The sequence below is a fragment of the Trachurus japonicus genome, chromosome 8, assembly GCF_045865225.1.
Source record: "Trachurus japonicus isolate A0001 chromosome 8, Traja_1.0".
In the NCBI taxonomy this organism is placed as follows: Eukaryota; Metazoa; Chordata; class Actinopteri; order Carangiformes; family Carangidae; genus Trachurus; species Trachurus japonicus.
This window is the reverse complement of record NC_140914.1, coordinates 870,937-883,402: the sequence shown is the minus strand read 5'-3', so window position 1 is coordinate 883,402 and position 12,466 is coordinate 870,937. Positions and strand designations below refer to the sequence as shown.

General features: G+C 43.7%; 1 protein-coding gene across 1 annotated transcript; it reads left to right on the top strand.

Moving 5' to 3' along the window:
- LOC146982247 (CD5 antigen-like) lies at nucleotides 1-12,224 on the top strand. Its single transcript, XM_085785561.1, has 4 exons — nucleotides 1-129; nucleotides 1,641-1,673; nucleotides 4,381-4,668; nucleotides 11,914-12,224. The coding sequence occupies exons 1-4, from the start codon at nucleotides 78-80 to the stop codon at nucleotides 12,222-12,224; spliced, it is 684 nt and encodes a 227-aa protein (XP_085641687.1). The 5' UTR covers nucleotides 1-77.
- The last annotated feature ends 242 nt before the right edge of the window (nucleotides 12,225-12,466 follow it).

Genomic DNA, 12,466 nt, shown 5'->3' with positions numbered 1-12,466 from the left:
GAACTTTACGGGAAATCCCTTAAAACAAACCCGGCTGGTCTCAGGACTCAGTCGGTTCTGGTCTCTGCAGCAGCAGGATGGAGGTTCTGAAGGTTCTGGTTCTGCTGCTGGTCTCTGTGGAGCGCTCAGGTCAGTGTGTGTGTGTGTGTGTGTGTGTGTTCAGGCTCTTGTTGGTTTGATCTTCTGTCTTTTTAATTCTTCTCGGGGTCGTTGGAACTCGTCATGTTCTTGTCACATCAGAGGGACAGGAAGGAAGTGTGACGGAGACACAGACATTTTTATTCTGAAAGACAAGAAACATTCCCATGTTTCTCACATTCTGTGTCATAAACTATGAACTGTTTTCTTGTCTGCAACAACATCTATGTCCCGTCTGTCCGTCCTGGCTGAGGGATCCCTCCTCTGTTGCTCACCCTGAGCTTTCTCCTGGTTTTCCCTATTAAAAGGGTTTTCCATGGAGTTTTTCCTGGATGTGAGGGTCTAAGGACAGAGGATGTTGTTATTATGGGATGTAAAGCCCTTTGAGACAAACTGTTTGTAAAAACGGGCTATACAAATAAAATTGCCTTGCTTTACCTTGCCCTTGTCTACTTAACAACAGACAACAGACAACAACTAGACAACTAGACTAGACAAACTCCTTCAGGTCAGAACAGCTGCAGAGGTCAGAGGTGTTGTGGAAATTTCCTTTAACTTGTGAGAGAGAAAATCATAAGTCCAGCAAATTGAGGTTTCACTTTAAGTACTTTATTTTATCTTGCAAGAGGTGGACTGTCATACACACAAAAGTCTGTACGAGAGTGCACACTGAGAATTGGTAACGTCAGGTTACATAGGCACAAGAGCAGGAAGGAGCCATGTGCTCCTCCTTGGAGGCGGCATCATACATTGTCCAATAACATTATTGCATTCTTGCATAGTACAAGTTTGCACTTAGCGCTCATGACATACCATTGGGCTATTATAAGGTTAACTCGTAAAAGCAGGAAGCTAGTGGTTGTCTGTAACCTAAGGTTTGTTGTGGTTTTTTCACACTTCGGCATGTTGACATTTCGTTGACATCTCACTGTGGTTTTGGATATGGAGACAACTGCTTGCTTAAGCGTAATCATCACAAAATAACAGGAACCAAGTCGGACACCTGCATACTGCTCTATGCACAGCAGACAAGTGCAACTTGCACTATCTTCAAAGTTCAATCAAGGGTCATAACATAAAAATTTCAATTACAGAGGTCAGAGGGAGACTGAACATTGGTCCTCTCTGCAGCTCTTTGAACCATTGTTTTTAGATATTTCTCTGAAAGTTGTGTAACTGATGAAACAAAAACAAACACATACACACACACACACACACACAGAAACCCACACATCAGTATCTGACTTCAGCTCTTTCATGTCCGTCACCGTGCTGCGTTCAGGGACTCTCACTTCTCTCTGCTCAGAGTCAGTTGATTGAGTTGTTTGTTTCCCAGATAGTAAAATGACATTGAATCAACGTTGAATTATGGTCAGAAAGGTTGATAAAGGTTGATTGTTGGTTATGGTTAAACTGTGTGATGGTGCAACTGTTTCTGCTTCTTAGTGACGTGGCTGTCTTCACAGACCTCACTGATGACTCCTCTCTGGTTTTCTCCTCAGGACTCTGGGCTGAAGGAAGACACAGCTCCACAGGTAAACAGAGAGGATGAGGACACATGAAGGTGCTGGTGGATGGATGAGTGTGGTGAAATGATTTCACTGTCAACACTGATCACCAGCTGATGGTCCTTCCTGGTCACAGACCATCTCCTTTACATTTAAAATGAGTTCCAAGAGTGAAAAAGTAAAGAAGTAGATGTATTTCAATAAGGATAGTTTACAAGGGTTACTGACCGTCCTGATATAGAGTGAATAGGAGAGTAGGATCATCTCAACCAACTGTACTGACTTACTGAGCCTCCAGATCAGCTGAGTCTGCTCTGTTTGCTGCTCATAATAATAATGGTTTACATTTAAATAGCGCTTTACTATTTATACCCGATATCCAAAGCACATACAGTAACCATTATTCATTCATACACACTCACATCGATGGTGGTGAGCTACGGTCTGTAGCCACAGCTGCCCTGGGGCAGACTGATGGAAGCCAAACGACCCCTCCCACCACCATGATCATACACATTCACACAAAGCAAGGTGGGTAAGGTGTCTTGCCCAAGGACACTACGACAGAGACTGGACCGCCAACCCTCTGGTTATTGGACGACCCACCTCATGAGCCACTGCCCATGGGTGAGGAACAACCACTAATGAAGCTCCATTTACTTTGTTAACATCTCCAGCAGTTCCAAGGCTTTGCTCCATCAGCACGTTTCATTTCATTTCATATACTTTAATTGTCCCCGTAGGGAAACTTGTTGTGGACTCTCTGATGGTCCGCAGTTTACAAATAAAAGAAGAACAGCAACACTGAATGATCACACCAGGCGACACACATCACACATGGTAGACAAGTACACAACAGCAATCGATCAATTATCCGTACTATTACAGTACACAGCAGCATAAAAATATCAATCAATCAATCAATCAATCACCCGTACTGATACAGTACACAGTAAACAACACATATCGATTGGTTACAAACCGTCACAGCACACCGCAACAATAAATAAATGGCAGTTGCTCAAACCATTACAGTACACAGTGTTTTGTCAACTGTACACACTAAACTACAGATGTGCATTCAGGATATTAACAGATGTTGGACTAAACGTAACGGTTAATAAACGTTTGTAACGGTTCAATCTGCTCCGGAGAACTCTAAATCTCCTCCCAGAGGGAAGCAGCTGGGACTCTGAATGGAGAATATGAGATTGATCAGACAGAATTTTGCGTGCGTGTCTCAAGGTGGATTGTTCGTAAAAGGTTTGAAGAGAAACATGATCTTTGACGCCCATAATTTTCATGGCATGTTGTACCAGACGATGAATTTGTGTCTTCAGTTGTACAGACAGGTTGCCGTACATCAAGGTTTAGGCCCCTATTTGCTGATCCTTCTTCTTCTTCTGAGGAAATCCTACTTCCCATGCATTAAAACTTTGCACATGGTCCAGTCCATCAACATGCAGATCAGCTCAGTCTCCGCCCCCTCCAGAGGTGCATTGCTGAATGGTTGAATGCGATGCGATGTAAAGCACTTTGGGTATTGTTACAGGTCTAGTAAAGCGCTATATAAATACAGACAATTTACCATTCACCTTATATAGGAGCTAAATGTGTTGTGTTCTAATTTGGTGTGTGTGTGTGCAGCACACAGGGTGTTGTGATGATCAATTCTTTGTTTCCGTCCTAAACCCAGTGCTGATATTTCTGTGTTGTTCATGAAACATGCTGTCATACCACAGGATGCTAGCGAGACCAGTTTTGTTTGAAACTTTTCATGTGCCAGAAATCAACATGATTGGACCTCTTCTCCATTCATCCCTCAACATTTGCGTCTTGTTTTTATTCGTTGACTAAACTGTTATATATTATATTATATATAATATTGTATTCGTCATCGTCTTTGTCATCACAGCTGACTTTTTATTTAGTTTTTATTTAGTTTTCATCCGTGAAAAAGGTTTGACGAATATTTTTCGTCATAGTCTTCATCAATGAAATTAACACTGCACTCAGTGTGTGTGTGTGGGGGGGGGGTTGCTGTGGTATCACCTGGGGGGGTCATGTGATATAGGAATCATTGTTCACTCTCATTGTCAGGTTTTTGACTAGGAAGGGCAAACGGTTTTTGACAATACTCATCATGCTGCTGTTTTCTTTGTTTATGGACATTTGACACACACAGCAATAAACCCACTGTGTTGCAACTAAAGTAACAGTGTGGACATTCACTCAATCAACGGTAGGAGAGCATCGGTCAAGAAGAAGCATCTCAACCAGGTTGTTCTGGAGTTAAATACCTCAGTAGCGCTACTATCAGACTGAACTCCTTTAATACCATACGTGTATTTTCATTTTTCTGTCTTGACATCAGTTTGAAATCTGCCTTGACAACTGCTGCCATCCTGGTGTTTGACTTAGTCATTTAGTGAAGCCACAGATAAGATCATGTTTCCCAATCAGCTCAGTGAGATGAAGGCTGCTCCTTTGCTCCTTGGTGTCAGAGGTTGTGACTTAAATGTACATTGTAATAGCAACTCTCTTGTTGTCTTCCTACTGTGCCTCTTGTTATAATTGTTTTATATCAGTGTCATTCTGCATGCCACCACAAGATGGAGCCAAAGTAATTAATCTTCACCTGCTCAGGTACAAGTGGAGCTACAGTTTGGATTTGTTCATTTCTGTTTGAATCAAACTCACTTCTTTTACTCTTCACTCTCTTCTCTGTGTTCAGAGCCTGTCAGGTTGGTGGGAGGAGCCAGTCGCTGTGCAGGTGACCTGCAGCTGAAACTAGGAGAGTGGAGACCAGTGGACAGCAGGAACTGGAACCTGAAGGCAGCATCTGTAGTCTGTAGAGATCTGGACTGTGGCTCTGCTGTTTCAACAAGAAGAAGAGAGGAGTCCTCAGTGAGGTCTGTGTGGAGGATCAACACTGACTGTGTTCAGTCTGGATCTACCCTGAAGGAGTGTTCATCATCATCATCACTTTCCTCTTCCTCCACCCTGGAGATCACCTGTTCAGGTGAGTCCATCAGTGACATCATCAGTGACAGTCAGGTTCAGTGTCTTCCTTCCTTTGTTGTGGAGACAGAAATGTTCAGTAACTTGTTCCTTTAGTATTTAAGTGAGTGAAGGTGAAGGTCTGGTGGTGATAGTCTCCGTGGCGACCCGTAGCTCCTGTCTGCTAGAACACCAAACACCTCAACTGTGATGGAGTCCCAACTCACACACTCACAGAGCGTCGTCCGACAACAGTTCACAGTCCGTTACTGATAAAACACAACGCTTACCACCAGTGTTGGGTAGTAACGCGTTATTAGTTACGCCGTTACGTAACGCCGTTACCTTTTTCAGTAACTAATAACGTAACGCGTTGTTTTTTTAAAATCAGTAACTCCGTTTCCGTTACCAAACGCTGCGTTACTCCGTTCCTTTGGGTGAGTTTTACAGCGGCAAGCACTTCCCATAACATTCTAGCGATCAATAAAGTTTCATTGAATTGAAAGAAAGACAGAGCACACTGCAACACTGTGAAAAACAAAGCACTTTGCGGCCGCCTTCTAGCGTCCCACACGTAATCAAACACGCTCCCATGAAGAGGACTGGACAGGTCAGGTCAGGGCATGACGGCGAGCTAAGGTAGCGTAGCTAACGCAGCATCACAGACCGAAGCTGTGTGTCAGTTCAGGCTGCAGCCCCTGAACTGGGACACAGCTCCAGAGTCACAGCGAGACACAAGCAGCCACTCCACCGAGCAGCAGCGGTTGGAGTCCAATTATGACGCCTGAAACGCTAAACACAGAGCGATCGCTCTGGGTAAACACAGATGATCGATTGAAAAAAATTACTGCTGGAGTGAATTTATTTCCGTCATTGAAAACAGGCTCTTGAATGTAACTCAGTCAAAGTGACGTATCCTCAAGATTTGTTTGCAGTTCTGTTAGGTCAAAGCTGCTGTCCATGCTGACACCATGCAGCATGATGATGATGATGGTAAAATTTTACAGATAAAAACACGTTCTTTCATCGGCATCAGTACAGAACTGAAATGAGGTTAAATTCAATCAACCTTTATTTAAAGCTCCAGTTGGTAAGTTGACGAAAGTGAAAGTAAACTCCGCGACTTGGTCGGAAATTTCAAGACAATACTCCGTCAGGTCCCTTTATGAACCTCTGCCAAAGAGTTTATAAACCGTCTTTGCCTCTGCCAAGCGCCCCACACACACACAGACACACACAAAGTAGCCATAAACGCACCCACAGAAGATGTACCGTATCCATAGCACGACGTGTAGGAGCGGCGATTGGCTGCTCCTCCTGCTCCCTCTACCTGACTGGTGGAGAATCGTCGGGCGCGGTGGATTTTGCCAAATACGATTACAGGCTGTAGGTGGAGCCAGAGGAGTTGGATTTTGTCCTAAATTACTCATTTAATGTCTGACCATCAGAATATAGTGACAGTTCCAGCAAATATGACTGAATAATTGTTACCAACTGAAGCTTTAATGGGAGCATTGGAAAAAAAAACGTTTTAAAGTAATGAAAAAGTTACTTTTTCAGTAACGCATTACTTTTTGGTTTAAGTAACTGAGTTACTTTTTTAATGAAGTAACTAGTAACTGTAACTAGTTACTATTTTTCAGTAACTAGCACAACACTGCTTACCACACACACAGTCCACTGCTGTCGACTCCACGCCATTAACTCTCAGCTCCTCCCTCTTCCTCATGCTCAGCTCCACCCAGAGGTTTAAGTCTTATTATATTTAATAAGTCACACATTTTAAACTGAATTTATTTGTACATTTTAATATCTTATTTATCTTAAAGTATTATTTATGTAATAAGAAAAAAAGAGAGAATACCAAGGCATTCATCTTGAATATAAATATTAAAATGCCTTTATTGCATTAAGGGCCAAACTTAGTAAAAAAGACACTGTTATTCATGTAAATTTAACTTCACCATAATAACTGGTGTTTTATCTTGAACTTATTCCCCTGAGAAAAAAATTAAATAAAAACAACTGATATTTAAAAATCCTGGAAAAACGGTTCCATCAGGCCACATTTTGAAAATACACACGTCAAAAGTCCAAGCCCCTTTCCTCAGACTTGACCGCAGCTCAACTTTATGCAAATGAACCCGTCAGACGTGAGGTCACTGTCCAATGGGGAGCGAGATAGAGAGCAGCTCGACGGTGTTCATCCACTGTTCATGCCTCTTCAGTAACACGCCATCAGTGTTCCCGCCTTCCAAAACGTCTGTTTTTAGAGAGGCGTCTTGGTGAGGCCAGTGGCTCCTAGACGTCAGAGGAACAGACACACAGCCCACTGCTTCAGAGCAGCTACAGTGGAGAGGCAGGAGAGAGTGTGTGTGTTTGTGTGTGTGTGTAACGTTGTGAAGGATCCTCGGTGTGTGTCTAGAGGTTTTCAGCCTCTCTCCCCGCGGTGACTGATGTTTATCACAGAGTGAATACGTTAACACCATAAACTCGTTAAATGATGGAACCAGACAGTAGTGGTCTCCTCTGTGTGTGAACATGAACTACGTTTAGTTAGCTGCTGTTTCCCCTTTCAGCAGGACTCAAAAGCAAGTGGGAGGAAAACCATGGAAACCAGTTGGCTGAATGTATTTATACCTAGAGCGCAGCAGGGGGCGGGGTTAAAGTTTTAGACCCGCCCATTAAATCCTGAACACAGAGATGGTGAAACACGGTCTCTGAGGCCGAGCTCCTCAAGGAAACTATGAATGTGTATGGGACACATTTAAAGGACAATTCCGGGCAAATGCACCTCGGGGCTGTATGTTCCTAACATTTTAGGTCTAACAGAAGGAATCTGAAGATTTTCAGTTTAATGTCTCCTGTTTTGCGGTAGTTGTGTCTGTCCCCGCATCGCCACGGCAGCGATGAATGGGAGCGGATTGAAGTTCTGCTGCTTAGGCTGTTTCCATCCCTCAAAGCCACAGACAGCGTCAGATGGAGACTCAAACATGCACCCAGAAGTTTATTTACTTCAAGCAAGTCAAGAGTTGATATTGAAGGCAAGGCAAGGCAAGGCAAGGCAATTTTATTTGTATAGCCCGTTTTTACAAACAGTTTGTCTCAAAGGGCTTTACATGGCATCGTAACAACATCCTCTGTCCTTAGACCCTCACATCGACTGAGGAAAAACTCCATGGAAAACCCTTTTAACAGGGAAAAATCGGAGAAAGCTCAGGGTGAGCAACAGAGGAGGGATCCCTCACCCAGGACGGACAGACGGGACAGAGATGTTGTTACAGACAAGAAAACAGTTTACAGTTTGTCACAGAATGTGCGAAATATGGAAATGTTAGCAGGAGTTGATGAAGGCAGTCTTGGGGGGGGGGCAGGGAGAGCCGGTCAGCTCGATGGGAGGACTGGGTGGCAGACTGGTCCATGGGAAGGAAGGGGAGGCCGGTCTAACAGCAGGGGAAGGGGTGGGAGGGGGGCGATGCAGGCGGCGGCTGGTGCAGAGAGATGGAGCTCCGGTGGATCTGCGGAAACACAGAGAGAGTGCGAGACACCAAGGCCAAACTACAAAGTACAGCAGAAAATGACAGTTCAAAAATATACTGAGGAGAGGAGAGGAGAGGAGAGGAGGGGAGAGGAGAGGAGAGGAGAGGAAAGGAGAGGGCTCTGTGTAACCAGATGTGTCCCCAGCAGTCTAAGCCTATAGCAGCGTAGCTATAAAATGGTTCAGAGCTACCTGAACCAGCCCTAACTAAAAGCCCTGTCATAAAGGAAGGTCTTAAGTCTAGACTTAAATGTAGTTAGAGTGTCTGCCTCTTTGACCCATGGAGAGAGCTGGTTCCACAGTAAAGGAGCCCGGTAACTGAAGGCTCTACCTCCCAGTCTGTTTTTAGAGATACTGGGAGTCACTAACAGACCTGCGTTCTGGGAGCGGAGTGCTCTGGTAGGACAGTAAGGAATGATTAGTTCTTTCAGATAGGTTGGAGCTTTATCATTAAGAGCCTTATAAGTCAGCAGAAGGATTTTGAAGTCTATTCTAAATCCTACAGGAAGCCAGTGGAGAGAAGCTAAGGTGGGAGAGATGTGCTCTCTCTTCCTAACTCCTGTCAAAACCCTCGCTGCGGCATTCTGGACCAGCTGGAGACTCTTTAGAGAGTTTTTCGGACATCCTGACAGGAGAGAGTTGCAGTAGTCTAGCCTAGAAGTGATAAATGCATGTACTAGTTTCTCAGCATCACTCTGGGAGAGGATATTCCTAATCTTAGTGATACTGCGCAGATGGAAGAAGGCGGTCCTAGTCACGTGTTTTATATGGGAGCTAAAGGAAAGGTCCTGGTCAAAAATGACTCCAAGGTTCCTCGCGGTTGTACTCGGGGTCAGGGTGATGCCATCTAGAGTAGCGATCTGATTAGAGAACGTGTCCCTGAGATGTTTAGGTCCAAACACGATGACCTCAGTTTTATCTGAATTCAGTAGCAAGAAGTTAGAGGACATCCAGGATCTAATGTCTTTCAGACAGTCTTGCAGATTGATGAGGCGGCTTCTGTCATCTGGCTCCATGGACAAGTAGAGTTGCGTATCATCAGCATAACAGTGAAAATTGATTGAGTGCTTCCGGATGATGCCAGCTAATGGGAGCATGTAAAGAATGAAGAGGATTGGCCCTAAGACTGAACCCTGCGGTACACCATACGTAACTCTGCTATACTCTGAGTGGTCGTTATTAACATTAACAAATTGAAACCTGTCAGATAAGTATGACTTAAACCATTTTAGGGCAGTTCCTTTAATCCCTATTTCATGATCTAGTCTCTGCAGCAGGATGCTGTGGTCGATGGTGTCGAATGCAGCACTGAGGTCCAAAAGTACAAGAACAGAGACGAGACCTCTGTCTGAAGCTATAAGAAGATCATTAGAGACTTTGACAAGTGCTGTTTCAGTGCTATGGTGTTCTCTGAATCCAGATTGGAAAGCTTCAAAGAGCTCGTTGCTGTGCAGATGTTCATGTAGCTGCTCCAGGACAATGGGCCTCATTCACCAATATCTTCTTAAGAACCTTCTTAGATTCTTTCTTAAGTTGTTCTTAAGAGGTTCCTTAAGAAAACCCTACGTCAGATTCAACAACGCGTTCGTAAGCCTCAGAATTGTTCGCAGCTGTGTTCCTACTTGATGAATGCCATCTCCTCGTAAGTTGAGGGCGTGTGCCAGGTGAGTCTAATTAACATAGGATTAGCATAGGTAACAGCCCCATCAATGCCCGTAAAAGGGCATGAGACTGCAGGGCCGTGTGCACACAGAAGCCACAGGCACTGAGCAGAGAAGGTGAAGTGAGAAAGAAAGTTGAAATGCTCAAATGAAAATCTGGGAGGGAGCACCAGACTCCAAACATAAAAAGAACTAAAGTAGTGAAGTGGCGCTACTGTGGCAGGAATGAAACTAAGAAACAAACAAAAGGCTTATATTTAGTTTATATTTTTATATTTATATTTATATTTATATTTAGGCTATATTTAGTAGCCAGCAGTGGATGCAGCTCTTCGGGTTGTTATCAGAGAGACCACACTCTCACGTGTGCCATCATAAATATCATCATATTATCATATATTAAAAAAAAACAGTTGTGTGTAGTGTGAACACTTAAAAAAAAAAAACTGATATGAATTAAGTGTCTATAATGTTTTTTTTAAGAAACTGCAATGATTTGCCAATTATTATTATTAATATAGAATTATTAACTCATTGAGTGCCGCGCTCCTTTCCAAAGTTTTAGTCAAGTGTACCGGCAAATTAGACCATTTTTGACTTTTTATTTAGAGCCATAGTGTATTCTATATTATTGCCACCAACACATACTGTAGCTCAATTGAAAGGTTTAACTTAATGCTTCAAGTGGCCACAAACCGTTTGTTTCTACGTGCCTCCGTTCCTGAGAAAAGTCAAGCTAAACATGGCTGGGTTTCACCAAAATCCCTCCTTTTTTTCTAGAAAAGGAGATAGAGCGTCTTTTATGAAAGGTGCTCTGTTTGTGTCTGTCGCTCTTCTCACACTCGCATTTCTGGATCAAAGGGCTCGTATAAGATAAATATATACAACAATGGTTGTTCTATTCACAAAACCACCATCGGGGGCGGGGGGGGCGCCACTAAACAACAATAACACAGACGCACCGTGCCGTGTCACAGCCTCTCGCCGCGGAACGTGAGGGTCTGTCGGCCACCGCGGCTCGGGAACACCGGTCCCGCCGGTGGTCGCGGTCCTTCTGTGGTACGGGTCGGTGATGCCGGTCTGCTTTGGCCCAGAGACCATCAGATTTTACCGCGGGAGGACTTTGGGGAGGACACGGTGTTGCTCCAGATGAAGACCGGGCGGGACTGTCGGCTGAGAGCTTCCTGTTTCTGCTCCGAGCAGCTCGAGCAGCTGGAGCAGCAGCGCGGGTGAGAGCAGAGCAGCTGCGCTGCATCTGCATGCAGAACTCCGTTTGCAGAAGCCGAGTTATGATAAAAACTTCCAGATCATGAGCTGTCATGTGACTTTGATCGTCATCTATTTCAGTTCTCCTCGTCGTAGAGTCCCCAAATTTACATATAATGTGTATTAAAGTGTCTATTTTCATAATTTAAAAAAAAAAGCAAAAAACGAAAAATCTCGTTTTTGGCACTCAACGCATGGGAACGAAAAACGAGAAATTACATGGTTGGCACTCAATGAGTTAAAAACATCATAAAAGATAAGAAAATAATTCTTATTCAAATCATATAATATCATACAACTGCAGAACAAAAGAAAACACTATAATCGGTTATTTTTGCAGAAGTCTCAGCACTTAAAAGTGCGTAAGTATACTCCTGACTGTTCGTAGATTTTGTTCTTAGTTAAGAACAAATTCTGGATAAGAAAACATTCATGAATGCCACAATCTTCGTAAAAACTTCGTAAGTAGGACTTAAGAACAAATTTGTTCTTAAGAACGGTTCGTGAATGAGGCCCAATCTTCTCAAGGATCTTAGAGATGTAAGGAAGGTTGGATATAGGCCGATAGCTGGCTAGGACATCTGGGTCAAGAATATTGAAGAAATTACCATTACATACTTCTACTGAAAAGCCCTACTTTCATGATATACTATCACTGAACTTTTTACAATTTAGATACATTTCACCCAAAAGTCGAGTATCCCTGACGTTTTGTGAGTGGTGTATGCTGATGACTTTAAAGTTGATATGACAGTAAATAAAGGTCAGGGTCAAAGTTTAAATGTTGTGTCTCTCTCTGCAGACTCTGTCAGGCTGGTGAATGGGACCAGTCTGTGTTCAGGCAGACTGGAGGTCAAGTCCAACCAGTCTGACCAGTGGTGGTCCTCAGTGTGTGAAGATGACTTTGACCAGCAGGATGCAGAGGTGGTCTGTAGGGAGCTTGGCTGTGGGGCTCCTTCAGTCCTCCAGGGGGCGCTCTATGGAGCAGTGGAGGCTCCAATGTGGACCAAAGAGTTCCAGTGTGGAGGCAACGAGTCAGCTCTCCTGCAGCCTGTTGCACCAGCTCTGTGTAAGTTCTACCTTAAGTTAGAGTGTAAAGTCCACACTAAATGATACGTTGAAACTAGTTAAGGTGATACTTAAGATGTATCTTTGTTTAGTTGCACCACAGAGACTTACGTTTCATCTTAACAACGTCTAAACTAAGCAAGACGTTGTCGCAGATGGTGACGTAATCACATAAAGTAGCCAATGAGAGAAAAGTATCATTCCTCGTGCAGTGTTTAACGTCTCATGTGAAATCCTCCCTCAACCGGTCAACGACTGGAGAAAAACACAGCGACATCGAGTGGCGA